The sequence below is a fragment of the Podarcis filfolensis genome (genome assembly GCF_964270895.1).
Source record: "Podarcis filfolensis genome assembly, chromosome: 7".
Classification (NCBI taxonomy): domain Eukaryota; kingdom Metazoa; phylum Chordata; class Lepidosauria; order Squamata; family Lacertidae; genus Podarcis; species Podarcis filfolensis.
The window spans coordinates 34224541-34246284 of NC_139603.1; the positions used below are offsets into that span (position 1 = coordinate 34224541).

The following is a 21744-nucleotide window of genomic DNA, read 5'->3' on the forward strand; positions in this document are numbered from 1 at the left end:
TCAAAGGGGAATATCTGTTTTTATTACATTGCACATGGGATAAGGTAAATAAAAATAAAAATCAAGACAGCACATTCATTAATCATTAGCCTAAATAGGACAGAGAGAATCTGGAGAAATAGTTTGTCATTAGATTACATTTGATTAAATAGGAAGCAGCCTTTGCACCAACCAGCTTGCACTATTTGTTCATCTAGCCCAGTATTGTCTGTGTTCTAACGGGGTCCTACTACAAGATCCTTTTAATTGGAGCTACCAAGAATCACACTTGAGACCTTTTGAGCAACATAAGCTATTTAAATAGGTGTAGAAGATGAGTGAACCTCAAGTAGCTAATATTTCTTGTGGGTCAGCTTCTAAATCCTCCTGAATTTACCATGCAGTTGTGTGCAATTCCATACATGAAGATTTTCTTAATGCTATATATAAAAAAAGTGTTACATGCTTGTTACTGGCTTTACCTAGGACTTGGAAGTACCATGGCCTGTAGTTTCAGTTGCAGTCCTACGCACCTAAGAATTAAGTCCCACTTGACTTGACTAGGAGGTAGAGGCATCTTACTGGTTGGTGGACAGAATCCTAACAGGAGAGCACTTTAAATCATCTCCCATTAGCCCATTAGACATCAGGGATATTCAAGATTGAACAACTGCTCTTGCTGCCATGTAGATGTTAGTAACTCAGCAGGGGCGATTTATGTTTTGGCTGTGACTGAAGAGGGATAAAAATGCAATTCCACTTCTTTTCAGACAGATGTATCTGAGTCCGGCCTAATTTGAGACGAAGCAGTCCCACTTCCAAGTACAGGTTAAAGAAGTGGTTCATTTCAAATCAAGGTTGGAATCAATAGCGAGGCTTGGGGAAATGTGCTCTTGCCAAACTCTCTTCTGTGCAACTCCACATTTTCATTGGGGCTTCCTTCTTCAATCTACTCCACTGCAGTGTATATTGCAATAAATACTTTAAAAATAGGCCTCTGTGTACGCACAATGCATGTAAACAGTTGAAAGCAGCTAATGGTCTGAAGCAATGACATGTTTTTAGAAGGATTTCCATTATTACGCTTAGCAAGGAAATTTAAACACAGCAATAAGTACTGGTAATTTTAGATCTCAGCTTCCCATAGCTGTCAACTTTTCCCTTTTTTTAAGGGAAGTATTCCGAATAGGATTCCTCACAAGAAAAGGGAAAAGTTGACAGCTATGCAGCTTCCGTTCCTTAAAATGTTAATGGTGTTCAATTGCCGGTTAAATAGTACATGAGTTATGCTTCTCCATTTTCAAAAGGGGCAGAATTTTACAAAAGTGAAGAGTGATTTGCTGAAAAGAGGCTCAGTGGGGAAGCATGGCAATTAAAAGGTGTAGAGAAAAAGTCTGCCACTTAGCCGAGCTTCTAGGGAGCTTCTCTCAGCTGCTACTACAACTTCAGTCTGCAAAGACAGAAAGTATCCATTAATACAGCAGAATTCAGTTCCTTTTTTCTTTCTTTTTTTAGCGGGTCATTTTGCCAGGGCAAAACAGATTACCCCTGTGTACAACTGGGCACCATGCATAAGGAAGTCAAGTGATTATGCTTCCCACCTTCACCACAGTGGGGTGGTCTCAAGGAAGTTGTGGAACTGTCTTGGTTCTAAGCTACTTCCCTAGGGTTGTGTTGCAGGAAAAAAGCAGGCAAGGCATGGCCTCTTACCCAGCTGGCATAGGAGAAACACTCAAGTTATCACAAGTAGCCCATGATTCACCCTGCAGATGGGCTTGTGAAAACCAGCAGTGCTTGTTTGCCTACCTTTTCTCCAGATTTCACTGTGATCACAGCACTCCCAAATCTTGATTTTTCCTGCAGCAATAAAACTATGGTTATGCACTGTTTGACAGTGTTAATGCTTTCTTTCTTCACTATAGTTATTTTCATTAACAGACCAAAGATCATCTTTAACATAACTCAATTCCCGTAAGCAGGGTCACCACCACCCACTTCTCTGGCAACAGATCACCAGTGCAATAATCCCAGCTAGTGTTTGCTACAACCAGAGAACAAGTGCAATGCTGTGAGCATGCTTGTTCAGGACGCAAAGATACCTACTGAACAAACCGCTCCATGTCATTTGTGTGAATGATGAAAACCATATGCTGTATACAGCAAGAGGGAAAATAGCTTAGGTCTGCAGTCAATTGGAAACTTTACAGCTAATCTTATCATGCCCAGCCTAATCCTAACCGTGTTTGCTTAGATCCTTTGAAATTCAGTGGAATATAAATGTGCTTGGGAATGGACCCTACGTTTTCTCAAGTGAAATTTGGGGTGATGGTTCAGTTTCCAAACCATTTAGCATCCTGTCCCTAATTGTGACATGGTAATCTTCTTCAGATGAAGATCCTTCCTAACCCCATTGAGTCAGAAATAGAAATTGCAAGATATCCTTCATGAATCAATTCAACTGTGTTTTGAACCCACCAAGGAAGTTTGTTGTTCACATGGTTTCAGTTTTAATGGTTAAAACTGGTTAAAATGCATTAAGGACCCAATTGTTAGCCATTAATTCTACCCACAATTTATTTAGCCCCAGCAGCAATTTATCCTTTCAGAGTTTGGTTGCTCACCTCAGGAGAAATGATGACATACTGTGCCTGGAACAGAAAAAAGAGAGAGACTCACTTTTACATTGGTTTTTAAAGGTGGATAAATCAATTAAATGTATGGTATCTAGCGTTTGCTCCACTGAGAATTATTTCAACACAGAAGTCAACTACTATGATGCAGATATTCATAAACTGCTGAGCAGGAGCAACATGAGAGTTTTCAAATGCAAACAGTTTGTTATTACAGTGGTACTTCTGGTTACGAACACTTCTGGTTACGAATGCTTCAGGTTACGAGTTCCATTAACCCGGAAGTAGCTGCTCCTGGTTGCAAACTTTGCACCAGGATGTGAACAGAAATCGTGTGCCTCCAGCGCACACACAGCGGGAGGCCCATTAGAGAAAGCGCGCCTCTGGATAAGAACGGTTTTAGCTTAAGAACTGAACTCCAGAACGAATTAAGTTCGTAACCAGAGGTACCTCTGTGCTTTCGTTTATCTACCAAAGCAGACAACACCACAAAGACCTATAGCATTTGCTGTAGCATTACCCAGTCTTCAGGACAAGGCGAAGTCCATGATTTGCAGTTGTCTGTCACATGTCCAGAGGTGGTCTGGTTTCCACTAAATATGTAAACACGTGCAGCCTCTCCTCCAAACAGCCCAGATAAGATGTCTTTTGCTCGAAGAGGTGAGGTCACAATGATCTCATCTGCAAAAATTTGCAGCAGGGGGAAATATATCACATTGTACAATGAGACAAAAACTAACTTGCACTGGATATCCCTGTGCAAAAGCTTTGGCCTTTAAAGACTTCATTGGATGCAGGCATACACAAACTTGGGTACACAATTACCAGACATATACAAGCCTGCTTTGTGTCTTCTGCTTCCACTATGGCTCCGCTGGATCCAAACCCATGTTGCTCCATGACAAACACCATGGTGACACAAATAATATGCCTAGTTTAAAATAGGCATACCTAGCGCCAATGTGTTTTTGGATTTTCTCTATGTCCAGGCATTTGTAAGTGGTATGGTGTCTGCCACAGACAAATGCAATGAGCAATGGAAACTATCTCTCCATATTGCATATGAAGCATGCCTTAGCCTACAGACAATAATACAGCCAACAAGCCACAAGCAGGTGAATATGTGTTTATTTCCCTCTCTCTTAATTCCTACCCCCCCCCCTTTACTGTAGGAGTGACTAATGTTTTTTGGCCCATGAGTCGTCTTAGTTTTTGGCCACTCCACATACATTTTTGTACACACGTAGACATCACAGACACAGAACACAGCACCCACTCCCTGTCCCAGTTGATCCAAACAGATCAACTGAGGATTGAGGTTGCCACTTCGTTCACACTTATCCGATAGGATGAATACAGAGGAGGCAATTTGCATCCCCATCTGGATGCTGGTCCTGGCAGAGAAATTCAAACCCCAGCATCATTCCAACTCACCACCCCAGCCATTTTGCTGCCACCACCAAAATTTGTGGATTTGGGGTTAAAAAAAAATGCTTGGGGGACCAGGTCAGGCTCAAGGGCTGTGAATTCACTACCCTTGCTAGACTTCTAATCTTTTTTAGAATTTCTGTCTGAGATCACCCATTTAATGTTCCCCATTAGAGTGCATGGAACATCTTTTGACCCTACAATTCTTGGTGCTGGCCCAGGCTTGCAAGTACACTTGTATTTTGGCGTCTTTGTTTGGATTTCTCTGCTTCTTTCCCTTTTTCTCCATTTTTTCTAAATCAAGCTCATTTGTTCAATCTAGTCTTTCCTTCTATATATGCTTAAGGCTGTTAAAATTCTTGGTTCAGAATTTATTGTTTCACACTTCCTCTTTGTCCCCTTATTTCACCATTCCTGTTCTTTTGTGTGTGTGTGTGTGTGTGTGTGTGTGTGTGTGTGTAATCGATGGTTGGATGGTGTTCTCGAAGCTACCAGCATGAGTTTGACCAAACTGCGGGAGGCAGTGGAAGACAGAAGTGCCTGGCGTGCTCTGGTCCATGGGGTCACGAAGAGTCAGACATGACTAAACGACTAAACAACAACAACATATATATATCACATCTCACAACATCTAGTAATTTTAGGTGCTTCACAAATGAAATATGATACTGATTATGAGGATTCTGTTTTTACCAAGTCCATCATTGTTTAGGTCACGCAGGTGCACATCTCTTCCGAAGCGTGAAAATCTCCTGTCCCCGTTGAAAGTGCTCAGCAGAAATGGCTTGGCAGGGTCCGTCAAATCATACATCAAAGCAGTTCCTGCTTGGTGCAGCACTGAGCTTATAAATGCAATCCTAGATGTGCTGTCTGAAAGAAGCCAAGCAAGATGACGGGGATCACATTGCTGTTCCTGGGAGATGGCAACAATAATTGGCATTAACAGATGGGCACTGTCTACGGCAGGTTATAACCAGAATTAACAGCAAGGAAACTTTGGCTCCGCCATCTCCATTTTGTGAAATTACACATTAACTTCGCAATGACAACAAAGGGTCTGCTCTCAAAATCATAATGTCAGCAACATTCTCAATCCAACATAGATATTTCTTCATCTGGAGGCAGCAGTGGAGCTATAGCTCAGTGAGAAAGTGAAGGTTCTGTATGCCTGAGGTCACCTACCTTAAAGGAGTTCAGGGAGCAGGGCTGAACAAGACTCAGGAGAGTTTTAAAACTAAGTCATGGACAAGGTGAATCAATGGTCTGACTTGCTGAAGAGCAGTTTGTTACATACTAAACCCAACCCAATATAGTCTTCACTTTCACATGACATTGGGCATATGTGGTCCTCCCAAGGGGGAATATGTGGCCCTCCCATAGCAAGAGGGGATTCTCGTACACCAGGCATAGGCAAACTCTGGCCCTCCAGATGTTTGGGACTACAATTCCCATCATCCTTAGCTAACAGGACCAGTGGTCAGGGATGATGCGAATTGTAGTCCCAAACATCTGGAGGGCCAGAGTTTGTCTATGCCTGCCGTACACATTCTGAGGACAGTTGACTGGATCACCCTTCATGTTAAGTATGCAACACCACAGAATCCTATTCATCACCTGCTCTAGTGTAATTATCTGAAAGCAAATGTGTATAGAAAATTGATTTTCCTTCATATAGGATTTTGTTGACCCAAAAAGACAGTTGGGTCTGTCAAGTTGCAACTGCTGCAAGAACCCTTGGTTTTTCCTTTACAGGTAGAATTCTGGGTGCTTTTTGAATTTGGCACTTTTTTCTGTCACCCTGCATGACAACCAAATGTTGCCTTTGAAGCCCTGTCAAGTCTAGGCTGCAAGGGAAGATCCTTCCTCTGCAGCCCCAGCTTGAAGTCAACACAAGTTCTGTGTGACACTGTTGTCCCTCTACATTCTGAAACAGCTGGTGTGAGCAGCAGAACTGCAGACTCAGCTGTGACCTGCTGCTCTGTTAAACCATGATGTTCCTCGGTTTGGGGTTGGATGCTACATACATGCTGTGTTTCAGAACTGCCAACATCCAGTCCTTAAAGCTTTGAAAATAGGAGAGCAACCAGGATTTTCCCCACCCCCTGTCAAGAGCAGGATTCTCTTGGAGTAATCTTTCAGCAGCAGACTGGCCCAGAAATGGCAGTGGGTAGAATCAGGGGTCTCTTTCTCTTCTAGTCCTCTTTTCCCTGCTGGTTAAACCTTCCCTGCTCTGCAGTTCCCATGATGATTGACTCCAAGCACCTATTTAACTTTTAAACAATTGATCAGTCTTGTTGGTGTATTGCAGAAGTAAAACCACTGCAAAGAAAAAACTGACTCAAGGACAGTACTGCATACCTTGTGATGGTGCACCAACTACCAACACTTGCCTGGGGATTCCTTCTACAGAAAGGAAGCCGGTGGCCAAGGATGAACCAAGTCTCCCCATTTCCTGTGTTTCAAAGAAGAAGAAGAAGAAGAAGAAGAAGAAGAAGAAGAAGAAGAAGAAGTTGGCACCATGGCTGGAGTCTTCCTTGTATGTTTTTATATTTGTCATTTCAAGGGGTACCAAAAAGACCTACCCTATCTCCAGTTAAGGTAAACCAGCTCTGCATGCTTGGTGGGATATAGCCGTATACCTTTCCAACAGTCATCTTGGTATCTCGTAAGACATAGCAGCTTAGACTACTGCACACGATGGTCAAAATATGAGGAACATTAAAAAAGAAGAAGTAATTGCAAGAGATAGCACCACCATGGCAAAATATTCTTGGTTCAGAATCTAAAGTATCTGGAACGTGACGTCTTAATTTAAATAACAAGTTTTAATTGCAAGAGTTTCTGCAGGATTGCATTCCCCTTAAATAGCAAATTAATAGTTTGGGGATTCTCCTGGACTCCATATTATCTATAGAGATTTAAGTGGCGTTGGCGGCAGTTTAGGCTGGTTTACGGTCTGCCACTGTAGCTAAAGAAGGGGTGTTGCTTGAGTTACATATGCCTTAGTTCTATCCAGACTAGATCGCTGTAATTTTCTCTGCTTAGGGCTGCCTTTAAAAACCACTTTGGAAACACCAACAAGCAGACACTGCAGCTGCTAGAAGGCTTGTGGAGGCCAGGCATTCATAGCAAAGCTGTACCAGATGCGTTAGCTGTCTATTTGTTTCAGGACCCAGTTTAGAATGCTGGTATTGACCTTTAATGCATAAATTGGAAGGAATGCCTGCACCTATATGACCTTGATCAGGCCTTAAGACTGTCCTCTTCCCAAGATTTATTAGACAGGTGAGCATAAGATCAGGGCCTCTCCAGTAGTGGCCCCACATTTTTGGAACTCTCTCCCCAAAGTAGTAGTGCATATGACCCAACTTTGTTAGTCTTTAAATGGACCATAAACAAATATTTATTTCTGTGTTTTATTAAATGACACACTTTTCCAAAGAGATACTGGAGAGTTTCTTTACAGGAGGATTGTCCCAAACCAGCAGAATACACTGTATCCAGTCCCCAATTCTCTCTCTTCCCCCACCCCCCGAATATCCAGCTTGCAAACAAATAATAACATGCCAACAAATGGAGGGCCATGCAGACTGGGGGAAAGCTATGGCAGACAGAATGCAAGCTTTATGTTGATTAATACTGCTTTACATATATAGGTTGCATCCAACTAAGTTATACTCAGAGTAGACTCACAATCAATGGACCAGACTTAGTCATTTCTATTAACTGAAATGGGTTTACTTTGAGTACGATTCTAACATTGGACACATAACCAATTATCTTTAATGGTTGGGATATATTGTTGTAAACTGCTGTGTGAAACCTGTGTTTGAAAAGTGGTCTATAACTCATCGTCAGGGAGCATTAGGAAAAGAGAGGTATTTGGCTTGTTTGAAACAACCTCTAATAAGCAGAATAAGTATTAAAACAGTACACATTTAGAAATAATACTAACCTACTGCATAGGGTTAGTTTACATTTAAAAGTGCACAATGTTAGGCTGGGTATGATCACATACAAACTTCTAAAATTAAGTGCAATATACCTTCTACAGTTTTTCCAAGAAGGACTGCCGATAAGCAGCAAGGTTGTATTTTGAAGCTGGACACTGCTGAGTGATGATCCAAACCACGCGTAATCCTTTTCTCCTTTTACTATCCAGTCAGCATCTGATAGGAACAGCTGGTCTGATAGACCAAACAAGAAACAGAGGATAACATACTGCTGTTTCTGGTACATATCACTTTATGAAAGGATCATGGTCTTCTGGTTTGTTCAGTCATACTGCACTACCTGGATCATAATTCTTGCTATTCTTTAATACATGAAAACTAATGTTAAAACTTGAGTCAGATCAAATTGTCTCTGCAAAGATGCCAACAGGGCAGGGTCAGTTCAGTTCATCAAGTGATGCAGCAGTCCTATACATGCTTACCAGGGGGTAAATATTCAGTAAGACATACTTCTGAGTTGGAATACATAGGGTTGCACTGTAAAACTCCCTCTAGTCTGTTTTGACTCAGAAGATTATGGAATGGTATACAAAGCCTTCTGCATGAATTCATACTGGATCTTAGGCTGAGGGTCCTTTAGCATTAAAAGCATTGTCCAGTGTTTATTACCAGCAATATAACTTGGAGAAGGATTTAGACTATTACTGTGGTTTTGTCTTACGATGGATTTGAAAGGGAGCTAATAGAAGACGCAAGAAAAAATAGCATATGAAATAGCAGAAATAAATTCCAGCAAAAAAACCAAAGTCACCTTGGCTGCTTCTATTGAGAAACGAATAAAACGAAGCCACAAATCCTCTTTGTTTCCCACCACCAGCTGCGTAAGGAGAACCAACTATGAGATCATTGTTTCCATCACCATCAAGGTCAGCTGCCAGCAGTGACCAGCCAAGGTTACAGTATATTTCCTGCAAAAGGAAACTGAGATTTTAGTAGGTCTTGCAATACTGGAGTAGGTGCAGGGCATTAAGTTGCATCTCACTATCCTTCAGTCTGTCTGGAAGCCTTGTATGCCTGAGCCCACCTAGTACAGTCTGTCGGGCCTAGTAGTTGCTTGTCCAACTCAAATCAGTTTTCAGAGTCTCTCTGAGCTTGTGCTGCAGCGGCTATAAACTGAGAGGAGGAAGACTGGAGAACAGAAGGACAAGGAACCTGCAAGCTCCAGATAAATAGTTTCTCTAAACTGAGAGAAAACTAACAGTAAACCATCACTTAGCAGAACCATGGCTGAGCAAGAAGACAACTCAAGGGCAGAGCTGATATGTAGGAGATGGAGATAGTTTTGGGAGTTCCTTTCTGCCGAGGACAAGCACAAGTCAAGGCCTGTGTCTGACACTGTACAGGAAGGTGGGTTTTTTTGTCAGGAACCTGGGGAAGATAGTGGTTTTCTTTCTTTCTCTCTTTCTTTCTTTCTTTCTTTCTTTCTTTCTTTCTTTCTTGTGTGAACTAACAGCAGTCAATATTGAAAGTCTGTACTATAGACCCTATTGCCTGGAGTATAAAATGGGCCAATTGAGTTGTGTTTCACCGAGGCAATCTTGGTGAAAATTGGAGAAGAAAGGAAGACATCTTGTTTAGCTCCTGAATCAATAATGAAATTTCAGTAAAACAGCCCTGCTAGAAATCCTCTCACACCCCCCAGTCCATGATGTAAGTAACACAAGATGACTCAAGGAAATGAGACGAGCCACACAGGACAGTATTTTTGCAACATTCTTTTGGATGGCTGAATGAAAAAAGCTACACATAAGCCATGTTCAGATGGCAATATCTTGACTTAAGACAAGATAGGAACAAGTGTTATCATTGCATCAACAACCCCTTTGATTCTCCTTCCACATAAGCAAATGAGGAAGTCTTCTGTTAACTACAGTTTCCTGTTTCATCTAAAGCAGGTAAATATGTTTAGCAGCTTCATAACAAGCCAGGCTATTGAGCCATAGTTTGAAGTTGGCAATATATGGTGGCTTGTTCTGAAGCCATTAAGCATAATTTCAATTTGGATGGATCAGTAAACTATAATTAACCAAGGAATTCCTTGTTTGTTTGCTCATACACCTGCATAAATTTCATTCATGCAAGATTCACTCGTATCATGGTTTATTAAGTCCAAATGTGGCCCTAGTACACACAGAGGAAATATAGAATCCTTTTTCTTCAATCTTACAACATTGTACTTAACAATGCTTCATAAAAGTACAGGAACAGTTATTGGCACACATTGGTACACACAATGACATTGATTTAACATATTGTGTGCCAATGAAGCAATTATAAATCTATTATGATAATAGAATCCACATGTATGTTTATTCTGGATAGATCTATAGAAACCCTAGATTTCATTTATTATATGTTTGTATTGCATTTCATCAGCAAACTTACTTGAGAAGCTATGGTGACATTTGGTAGGCTGTGGAAACCTTGTCCTCTATTGCCAAAAAATACATATGCAGAGCCCTGGATCAACAGAAAATAAAATTTTAATAGGGTATGAATCAAATCCAGAATTTTTATTTAATTTTTTAAAAAAAATCAATTTCACCTCATCCTTTCATCTTCACATGAACCTGTCTGTCCAGGTGTACTGCACAACTGCAATCTAGCCTAGTCTAATAATTCAATTTGTGATTCACAGATATTGGCATTCACAAAACAGGTTGGTCCTAAGATTGTCAGTCAGATGATGCATCTGATATTTTGTCTGCTTTATTTCACTTGGGCCATGCTAACGTCCCCTCTTACGAATCGCCCGTAATTACTAACCTGCACTAACATTTTACACTGTAAAAATGCCACACACACATATTCTTACCCTGTAACTGAGTTCCTGTGATCCTACAGACGGGGCTCCCACTGCTAGATCCAACACACCATCTTCATTGAAATCTAGAACTGCTACTGCAGAACCAAACCTTGCTGAAGGCTTAAAAAGAAAGAATCCTACATCATTATGGCAGTCCAACACCCATTTTAAAAGCATATCTGTCTTTTTAAGGAATACCTGCTCATATAATGTTCAGCACAACTGCTTAACATTTTTGGATTTTTTTGTTTGTTATTTAGTTTTTTTTAAAAAAATGGTACAAAAGACTGTATTTTAAATACATACTTTAAACCCAGCTCCTGGTCCAACACTCCATTCCACCATGCAAATATAGTACTCAGGAGAATGGCCAAACCCTACTACTTTCATTTAACTCATATAGATCCCCAGTAAAGAGTCCTTAACAGTTTTAAGTAGCAATGCTCTTTATTCACAATGGACTTTTATCTTTAAGTGATTATTTTAGAAATGAAGTTAATGGCATTGCTAGTAGAAAAGAAGATGCCACCAGTCTTTCAGATGACCGGAAACACAAGCAAAATGTTTTCAATGACCAATGTGTGACTTGTTTTCCTACCTTATTCCCCTCCAGAATGCAATCTGCTTCCTGGTCTAGATCCAAGTTTGCATGAGGCAAACCTGATTCGTTGCCATAAACAATATATACACGGCCTATCTGAATGTGTCCCAGCCTGCTGTATCCGGGTGCTCCTGCTACCAGGTCATCGTAGCCATCCTGGTTTAGGTCAGCAGAAATCAATGCCCTGCATATCGAGTGAAATAATTCCAATTACTATTTTGGTTTACATTTGTTTAAAACTTTCACATTTTCATTTGCAGATTTTCAACTGTCTATATAAAAGAGTAATTGCTGTGGTGGCCCTGAAGAAAGGTGAGATCCAAAACAAAATCTGATTTAATTTTTTTATTATCCCAATCCTGTATCGACAGGATTACATGCCTTTAAATTGCAAATAAAATGGCTTGGGTTTTCCCCCCCAAACAAGATAATTTCCCTGCATAGTTATTACATGCAGGTAGGATAAGCATCCAGGCAATAGTATTGAGTCCATACAAGCTGATCTATCAGACAAAAACAGAATGGAGAAATCAGAACTCAGAACTCACCACCCAAGTCTAGCATATGGAGTTTTCAGAAAATATGAAGCACTGGGTGTGGTGACATGCTTTGGTGACGCTTGTGCCGTGACTGACAACACTCTCCTCAAACCTTTTGCAGTGGCACTATTGCTCAACTGAAGATAATTCTGGGGGGGAAATGCGTAAAGGAATATTCAAGCACATTCATAATTATATTTTGGTTGTTGACCCAGCAAGGACCCAATTTATATTTAGTGCAATGACACAAGACTCGCTGCAATGAACAGGTGCCTCTACATTTGCAAACAGTTAGTGCTGTGCTGAGAATTTATCCTACTTTTTTGTTTCGTTTTTGCTTCATCATTGTCTGTGTCAATGAACGAAAAAGAAATTGCATTAAAAAATTATCAAAAAGGAGAGAATGTTTTGGTGAAATTGTCACAGGGAGGGTGCAGGGTTTTATTGTCATGCTTTCCTCACCTTTGAAGTGGCCTAGGACATTTGTAATCATCCCGAGGATGAGGCAGATAAATGGAAGCCTCTTCCTCGGAGGAAGAAATTTTTTTTAAAAATGGAGGCTAGATTTTGGCACATCACTACACAGCTACTGTCAATTTCATTAGATTTTTTAAATTATATGTACTACTACTACTATACACACACACACACAGAGTGTTTTTTTTTCTTAAAAAATGTTTAGGGGTACTCTCAATTTCCTACTCATACTGAAATACTGCCCCTCAATGAGACCACACTTAGATTCACAAAATGTTCAGGGGTATGCATCCCCCCAGGAAAAAAGCACTGTATATATGTACTATGTTATCAGACCCTCCTCTAGCTGTATCTCATGACCTCTTGAAAGAAAGGAGATCGTCTGTTGTCCAGTAGGTTAATTAAACTCCAGCGCAGTGCTGCTAAAATATTGAGCCATTGTTACAATCTCTTGGCTGAGGCCAGTTTACATATTCTACTATACATTTTGACTTGAAGGTTTACTTGGAATCACATGACAGGCACCTACAGAGTTTCCCATAAGCTACAGTGAACAGAAATATCTCACATATGGTAGCTTCATACTGAGCGCTTTACATGAAATGCACAGAACAAAAAACTACTTTGTATTACCTGAACATAATATATAGGTTTTTTGTGGGGTGGGGTGGCAAAGAATAGAAGGCAACTTGCCAACAAACAAGGCACTGGGTGTCCAATGTATCTCCATATATATTTCTATCCCTTACCATTAATATCTAAATGTCAGAAAGACTTACTGCTGTCCAAGGTGGCACTTCAAAATAAACTCCTCGCTCTGTGTAGCTGATATTTTTTTCAACTAATTTGGTCATTGAAGAAGTCGTTTGTCTGTAGTGTTCAGTTTTGGACTGTTTGATTCTGTTGAAATAAGGCAATAACAATTAGACATTTACTTCTGGGAACATAAAAATGGAATAAATGTCACTGATAGCCCTTTACAAGAGATTACAATGTAATAAGTGTTTTAGTTAAGTACAAAACTGGAAAAGTCCGATGTTTAAAGCACAAAATGTACACAAAGGTTTTTTATGGACATTTTCTGGCAATACTCAATAGTTCTGTGCTTTAAGTATTTTTAATTTTTTATTAAACATTTGAATGATCCAATTTAGTATTTCACTCAAAACTTAGCCCATTGTGGTCTCTGGTGTATTTATGGTTGTAATTTTGGCAACACAAACTCTCCGTTTTGTGCTGACAAGTATATGCCAGCTTTTTACTAAAAAACAAACCATTTCCATTTGTTCCATAAGAACAATCTTCTACAAGGCCAGAGGTAAACTTCTGTTTTAAATTAAGTTATTCTAACAATATTTTCAGGACAGCCAGCCAAATGGGTGGATCCCAACCAGGGATGCGATAACAGTGGATTTCCTGCATCAGTAGTGAGTTGAACCAGCTACCTTTGGAGGTTTCTTCCAACTATATAGTATTCATCAAAGGAAAATCATAAATGAAAAGCTTCAAGTATTTGAAAGTTTGGTGATGCTGGCTGAGAACGCATCAGCAGGCAAGGTCCAAAGTTCTACAGTATGGCTTCCACTAATGCAGCGAGGCTGTTCCATCTTGCTTTTCCCACTTCCACTCCTACGCCCCCCAAATCTGCTCTGGAGATTTCTCTGGAGATCTCCTATAGGAAATGCAAGAATATGGGTTTTTTTCTGATCTAGATGGTGGGCCAATTGCAACAGAAAGAGACATAGGATTTAGACGGCCTGAATTTTGTTTAATGGAATGAACATGAAAAAGACAAATATTGTTCAGACAACCAATCAAGCTAGGCAGACATACGTTACGTCTTTACTTACATGACAGCATTTGTTTGTTCATCTTTACAGCGTATATACAAAGGATTCTCAGGAATAAAGCAGCCACTAAAGAAGAAATTTTCAAATAATTATACTAAATGCATAATTTTAAATACTGACTACTACTTCATAAGTACCCAGGGCGCACAGTACAATTCTATACCTCCCTGCTGCTCTCAGGTACCAATCCTGCTACAACATAGAATGTTGCTAGATTCTGCACAGCAGCGCTCAAAATTTGTCGGAGGATGACCTGTGCCACAAACTAGATTTAATGAACGTATCAGAGCGCTCTGTAAATTAATAGTTAAAGTCTTTTATATATCAACCTTTTATGCTCTTACACACCCACCCAATGATCCTATCTTTTCTTTTAGCTTCTTTTAAATTCTTATAGACTTGCATATTCACATTCTGTTTTAACACCTTTTAGCTTTCCAAAACACTTTTCAGATTTTAAATGACTGTATCCTACCCTTTTATGCTGGTTTATGCCCGTAATAAAGATTTGCATTGTATTGTTTTAATTAAACCACACAACTATTCCTCTCTCAGAATTAACCAGATGTCCTTAAACTCGTTTTCTATAATTGCAAACATAATCAGCACTTCATATGAAATGTTAGAAGGCTAATGGGTGGCTATTACATGTGAATTATTATAGCGTCCACAGCTCAATTCACAACTTATCTGAACCACTGTTTTTAGATGAAAATATCTGCATAATTTTATTTTTGGTTTAGAGTAGTATACCCTGGTCTAGAGAGGTTAAACCAGCACCTCACCTTGTTCCGTTCTCTAACATTTGACTTGTTAGCTCAAAAATGTTATTTGATGAGAATGCCATATCATCCACACCACCGAGAAAATATTCATGGAATCTGTTCACCAAAAATGAGGATTTCCTGGCATAGATGGGGTAAAGCTATGAAAATGGAAATGCAAATTAATTAGATAGATGAGAATTTCAAGAGTAGCATTCAAGAAAGCTTTTTTCAACAAAAATACATTACCTTGGCGACAGTGATCATTTCGCCAAACCTGCAGGAGAAAGTACAGTATTCTCTATTTACCATCCGTGTAGAACTTTTCAGTGCACAAAACACTTTTTATATACACCTATGTGCTTACTTTGCTGTTGTTGTTTTTTATATTGCCTTGAGTACCTCTATATAAAGATAGCTGACAGTTTAAATACAGACATAACATATTCAGTTCTTAGCTGATTATTAAAATCACTGCTTAATAGCTCCACTGTTAATGGGGAGGGAATAATTAAAGCAATCCATATAAACAGTGCTTTTCTCTGGGGGGACGCAGGGCGACGCATACCCCTAAACATTTTGTGAATCTAAGTTTGGCCTCATTGAGGGGCAGTATTTCAACATGAATAGGAAAATGAAAGTACCCCTAAACATTATTTTTTAGAAAAAAGCACTGCATATAAAAGTATTTAGCTGCAACAAACTACGGTTTATCATTACAGCAGCAAGTCAAAGCGAGTCGCAGGCTTACATACTTCCCTCTAACCTCCAAGGTGATCAAAAGTTAATTTCCCTTTTTGATTAACTTCAGTTTAGCATTACGTCCAACCCCTAAACTGTGGTTAAGTTTAACTACCTAACATTCGAAGCTGGCTTGTTTCAGTAAACCATTTTTAAGATTAACCTGTTTGCATGAGTTCTGACATAACAAAACACTTGAGTTAATCAAACTTGAAAATGGAAACTTCTGATTTTTCTCTTCATGGGCACACTGAGGAAGGAAAGGTTCCCTGCAGCTCATTCCCATGATGCTAAATAATAGTTTATGATTACGCCAAACACAGACTTTGTGGGCCACTACAATGTGGAAGCAGTATTCACTATGTAGAAAGATAACAAGGGCATCTGTCAGCTAAATGCATTTATTTCAGTAAAATTCATTAACAAATTGGTTATTCCAGATTTGTTATTCAGCTGAAATAATGAACTGACCAAAACTATATTTATTAAACACACAGCCTGATATGAGTCTGCAGTGCAAAGAAATGTTTAGAATAAGGGCAACAATTGCTGGCCCATCAGCAAATGTTAAAATATGTCCACATCCCTCCGGCATCTTCTTCAACTCCACACCATGATTTCCTTTAAAATGTATATATTGAGACATCTCCTCCTTAATATTTATCTGTTTCCCATTTCAATATGTCAGTCCCTTCCAATCTTTCCTTTAGCACCAAAGCACAATTTTTTAAAAAACCAACCAATTGTCCTTCTATCTACTCTGGCCCATCCACTTATGGGAGATCCCTTCCACAAAAAATAAAACACGCATCACAACTTTAAACTTTCTTCTTTCGCACCTTTTCTTCTCCAATTCTCATCATTTAACAGCACTTGCTCTATCCTTATTTGCATGTCTAACCCATCAACAACAAACTTCCTCTGTTTGGGCCCAGTGTCCTCCACACTGAGTTTTGCTTTCCCAAAATTATTTATTTTCTCATTCAATTACTATACTGAGAGGATTTTTAGCATGTTCTTCATTAAAAAAGGGATCAAACATATAATAAAATTATAAAACCTGCACTGCTGTAGCAATAAAAATGGAAACATTTAGCTTGACTTACACTTCAAGAAACTGCAGATACGTGCAGTCAACAATCGTGTCTTCAGTTATTACTTTCAGCCCATAAAGTTCCTGGTAGATTGACAGTAAATCTTTGACTGGCACATACCTAAATATATTGAACAGCAGAGTTTCTTATTTAAACCAACAAAGTTCATTGGCATAAATCAAGTCCTCAACTAAAATTGTGGACCCATCCGCAGTGCCCCCCTCCCCAGCGGGTGAAGCCACAGGCAACAACAGGTGTGAACAAACTAGACAAGATAATTTCAACCCCAGAGTCCCTGATGCAAGTAAAGGTAAAGGACCTCTGGACAGTTAAGTCCAGTAAAAGACGACTATGGGGTGTGGCGCTCATCTCGCTTTCAGGTTGAGGGAGCAGCATTGGTCCACAGACAGCTTTCCAGGTCATGTGGCCAGCATGACTAAACTGCTTCTGGCGCAATGAGACACCATGACGGAAGCCAGAGCGCACGGAAACGCCGTTTACCTTCCCACCACAGCAATACCTATTTATCTACTTGCACTGGTGTGCTTTCGAACTGCTAGCTTGGCAGAAGCTGGGACAGAGCAATGGGAGGAGCTCACCCCCTCACATGGATTCGAATTGCCGACCTTCCAGTTGGTAAGCCCAAGAGGCTTGCTCAGTGGTTTAGACCACAGTGCCACCTGCTCCCTGATGCAAGGATAATGTTATAACATTGGTTGCAGTGGTTATAATGTTTAACATTGGTTATAATGTTGTAACATTGGTTCCTCAACACCACATTGGTGGTGGTGGTTAAACCATGGATCTTTCGCCACTGTCTCTGCTTCTGAACCCTCTGCTCCCTGCACTCTCTCTCTCTCTCTCTCTCTCTCTCTGTTTTGAAAATAGCACACTTACCAGCTTGGTTCCAAATAACTAAAATCAAGCTCAAACTGGCTCAGCACGTCTCCTCCTAAAATTAGAGGGCGAAAAGAGAGCAAAACATCAACTTACTGAAGCAAAAACCATACGAACAATGTTGCCTGCCTTTTAAATTTGAACAAAATCTGGAACACCTCCACAGGCCCAACTAGTTTCTTTCTAGCTTGCTCAGTTCCATTAAGGGCATTTCTTCCTGTCTGCCACATACTTTTGGATTTGTCCTCTCCCTTATGCTCAGAACCTGAGCAAGTTTCTCACTGTCTGCTTAAGGGCCTTAAGTCAAGCATCTCAGCCAGCTGAAATGTCCCATGTGAAACTGAGCAAGCTATAGAGAAAGAAACAAGTGCCATGGTTAAACAAATCACATATTTCAGGGATAAAGTCATTGAAACCTTAGTAATATCAGTTTTTTCTGTAGGAACCTTCAGGAATTTAATGGAAATCTAGGGAGAACATTCCAGGATCCATAAGTAAACAAATTACCAAAATCACCAGCAGCATGAGCATCTGAATATGAGCCATAAAAATCAATCTAGGAAAAATAGAAACAAGTTATTTACATCAAAGAAGTAGGAACATGAACAGAATCAAAATTTCTCATTTCTCCTCTTTGATACAAGGCAACATAGGAGATGATCCAGACCCTTGAAGCTTCTTTTTCACCCTCACCTTTGCATAAAGTTCCACATACAGGATTCCTCCAGCAGGATTTCCTAGCCAATCAGTTGCAAAAACTCAAGACTTTTGTCTCCTTCTCTGGCTACCTCCAAAACTGCCAAGGTGTTTCTTTCCTATCTACCAAACCATAATGGCTACTAGTCAACAACCATCCTTACTCATCAGAATCTTAAGAGATTGTGCTCGCCCTGTTCTCTTGTACTACAGAGAACATCCAACCAATTAATTTTTTTAAAGGTGAACAGCAGTAAGGATCTTTCCTTCCTTCCTTCTCCCTCCCACCCCAGATATTATGCGATTGTCTCTTAAGGGGAACAACAAAACCAAATGATAAAATATGCTTGTTGCATGCTTCAGTCACAAGGAAAAAATGACCCGAGCCTAATAATAAAATAAGGCACCACTTACAGCTGCCATGGCATGTAAAAATCCTTGTTCAATCCCTAAGCTATGCCAGCTCACGTCTGCCACCATATGAGAAGCGATTCCAAAGAGGAAAGCCACCAGTTTCTCTGTGGCCTAAACAACAGAAACAAAAACAAGCAATTCTGCATTAAGTGCATTGAAACCAAACTCTCAAAAGGTATTTGGAGACATTTAGTTGACATGTTTGCTGATGAAACCTTGCCTCTGCTTTCACCAACACAAGGGAGAAATCTATGTGGTATGTTATTTATTTATATAGCATCTTCAGTGGGCATGCACGCTGCCATTTTGACAGCTAGTTGTTATGAAACGTCAAATTTAATTTGACATTTTCTCTTTCAAATGCTTTTGGTACAAATGAGAAAGGGAAAGAACAATAAGATTTATGAAAAGAATGATACCAGGGCCTTCGGCCTGCGCAATTTATGGGGGATTTATTACCTCTCCCCACGGCTGAGGATAGTTCTTTCTGATGTAATGGACACTGGTACTGAGAAAAGGTGCCCAGTGAGTGTCTTCAGATACTTGACGGAACAGCCCTGAAACACCAGACAAGAACAACATTATTTCATGATAATTTTTTAATTGATTTTTAATTTCAAGTAACAAAACATACCCATACAAGTAAAACAGAGCTTAGTAGCTATACAGAAAAGAAAGGAAAATAGCATTGGAGGGTTGCAGTTTTAGACGCTCCAAGAAAGCCAATCAAATGAACATGTCTCTCCATAAGGTTTGATAAGTCGATGGAGGGTGAAAACCAATTTCAATTGCCTTAACAAAGTCAATAAAAGCATACCGTGTCATTCAGAAGGGGTGAGGCCCCCCTCAATTGATATTTCTTTCGTGAAACAGTTAATTTGTCCAAAAGCATAATGTCCCATACTTGCGAAATCCAGGCTTCAAAAAGATTTGCAATTAAAGTTTTCCCATTTTCCACAATCACTAATCTAGCTGCAGTTAATAAATGAAGGATGAGGTCTTTATTGGTTATGATCTTAATCCGAGGAATAAAACATGGCAGTAGGGCTAATTTGGGGTCTGGTTTTCTGGTTGCAGCAATTGTCCCATCATTTGATTGTTTGAAAAAAACTTTTCCCCAAAAAGGAATAAGTTTTAGGTAAAACCACCCCATGTGGATTGGAGAGCCAGTACTCCATTGCATTTCCTCTAGCAAAGGTTGAGTGTGTTGTGCTTTATTCTATACAGTCTGGCTGGGTACATATACCAGCAATGGGCTACATTTAAAGAATTTTCTTGGAGTTCTAATTGAGATGGATCCAAAGAGTAGTTTATTCCAAATTTGTTGCCAGAGTTGTTCCTCTAATTCTTCTCCAAAATATTTTTCCCGTCCACGAAAAGTTGGGCCAGTAACCCTTAGTATAAATTATAAAGCGTATCAACCCAAGATGCACTCATACCAAAGGAACGTGGAATTGTAACGAGAGATTGCCGGTTTAAATGTTCAGATGCCTTGACTGATCTCCTCTGCCTGCACCTTTTAAAGTAGGCTTCTCTAACCTTGGGTCCCCAGAAGTTGTTGGCCTGCAACTATAATTATTCTCCTCATTCCTCCTGCTGTGTTCCTTGGCATTCGTTGTTTGAACAGTGGTTTCTTCTCTTCAGACTCTCCACTGGCATAATTACAATTTTTATATATGGACCCTGTAAAGGGAATTGGGGTTGCTCGTGCGTAAGTGGGCTGCTGCTCTAGGCAACGTTGTCTGGCTAAACCTTTCCCTGGCTGGACAGCCCTTTCTCCGTGGCTGTGTCAGTCACTGGCAGAATCCGTCAGTGGGTGTTTCCTGAACTTCTTCCAACATAAAAGCTGCTTGACGCCAAGTCTCCGCCTAGCTTCCCTGCGTGGAAGTCTTCTGCGCAGAGTGGGCGTGGCCAGCGGAGGTCCTGGGCTCTCCCCGCTGGTCTCTGCGGAAGAGTCTTGGAGCCATCTCTCCGAAGTCCTTCCCTGCTCCCCTTTCTTCCTGGTGTCACGCCGATTTCCTTCCCCAAAGGAAGTGTTCTCTCTCCCCCTGCTGGTCCCTTCTCCTGCATCGTTGGGGAGCCTTACCTCCACTCTTGGCTCAGATGGCAGTTCCCTGACAGACCCCTAGCCAGTCAGCTAGTAAAAATGCATTAAGAATCAGGCTACTTGTCAGTAGTATGGTTTGGGGGGGGTGGGCAAAAGGAAAAAAACCTAATTTCTCCAACCATTTATTACCATTCCTGCAGATACCAGAATAAAAGGCATCAGGATACAGGCTTCCAGCCTGATAGGCATCTTGGTGGGTTAGTATCAACTGGACAAGAGGATGGTGAAGAAACAGCAATAAAAGTAAGAGAGAAAAGGGGAGGGGGAAGAGAGAGAGAATATTATTAGTTGCATATTACCAATATTTCAAATACTAAAACAGTAAATACTTAATACTCACATCTAAGTATTGTTAAAGTCACTCAAATACTGTCTCTTAAATACTCATAAAAAATATTAAAGGTAAATATAACAAGGTTTTACATAGTTTGGTAAGGATGAACAAATGTCAATTCTTTTACATTGGGGTGGCTAACCCCTAGCCTATGGTCCGGAGAATTTTTGTAATAGTTACAAAAAGAAAAGGCATGGAAGGAGGCTCAGTGCTGGGGTGGGTGGAGAAGGTAGCAGAAAGAGGAAACATTTATTAAAATGCTTTTTAATGTTAGACTGCTAAGTTTCCTACCTTGCGATAATTAACATTTCCTTCTGGGCTGCTGAAAAATTCCAGAGCTCTGTGAGCTAGAAAAATAACATCACATTAGCTTC

General features: G+C 40.1%; 2 protein-coding genes across 4 annotated transcripts in view; one reads left to right on the forward strand and one right to left on the reverse strand.

The window, feature by feature from the left end:
* NRSN1 (neurensin 1) overlaps nucleotides 1–21744 on the forward strand; it is a 201028-nt gene that overhangs the window by 103521 nt on the left and 75763 nt on the right. The window lies entirely within an intron of this gene.
* The window catches only part of GPLD1 (glycosylphosphatidylinositol specific phospholipase D1), a 25711-nt gene continuing 3967 nt past the window's right edge, over nucleotides 1–21744 (reverse strand). For 2 of the 3 annotated variants that reach the window (XM_083623768.1, XM_083623769.1), the window contains exons 3-27: nucleotides 21662–21717; nucleotides 21166–21244; nucleotides 19389–19486; nucleotides 18930–19040; nucleotides 18327–18375; nucleotides 17820–17874; nucleotides 16935–17042; nucleotides 15337–15364; nucleotides 15109–15248; nucleotides 14324–14389; nucleotides 13253–13373; nucleotides 12006–12145; nucleotides 11455–11641; nucleotides 10866–10976; nucleotides 10436–10510; nucleotides 8802–8958; nucleotides 8083–8224; nucleotides 6620–6725; nucleotides 6396–6489; nucleotides 4731–4907; nucleotides 3130–3290; nucleotides 2601–2627; nucleotides 1786–1836; nucleotides 1207–1429; nucleotides 1–1116 (exon numbers count right to left, since the gene is read on the reverse strand). In XM_083623768.1, the coding sequence (XP_083479894.1) occupies nucleotides 1352–1429; nucleotides 1786–1836; nucleotides 2601–2627; nucleotides 3130–3290; nucleotides 4731–4907; nucleotides 6396–6489; nucleotides 6620–6725; nucleotides 8083–8224; nucleotides 8802–8958; nucleotides 10436–10510; nucleotides 10866–10976; nucleotides 11455–11641; nucleotides 12006–12145; nucleotides 13253–13373; nucleotides 14324–14389; nucleotides 15109–15248; nucleotides 15337–15364; nucleotides 16935–17042; nucleotides 17820–17874; nucleotides 18327–18375; nucleotides 18930–19040; nucleotides 19389–19486; nucleotides 21166–21244; nucleotides 21662–21717 (2417 nt within the window). In that variant the 3' untranslated portion in view covers nucleotides 1–1116; nucleotides 1207–1351. The remainder of the gene's footprint in view (nucleotides 1117–1206; nucleotides 1430–1785; nucleotides 1837–2600; nucleotides 2628–3129; nucleotides 3291–4730; nucleotides 4908–6395; nucleotides 6490–6619; nucleotides 6726–8082; nucleotides 8225–8801; nucleotides 8959–10435; nucleotides 10511–10865; nucleotides 10977–11454; nucleotides 11642–12005; nucleotides 12146–13252; nucleotides 13374–14323; nucleotides 14390–15108; nucleotides 15249–15336; nucleotides 15365–16934; nucleotides 17043–17819; nucleotides 17875–18326; nucleotides 18376–18929; nucleotides 19041–19388; nucleotides 19487–21165; nucleotides 21245–21661; nucleotides 21718–21744) is intronic. The other variant, XM_083623770.1, reaches the window with a different exon arrangement.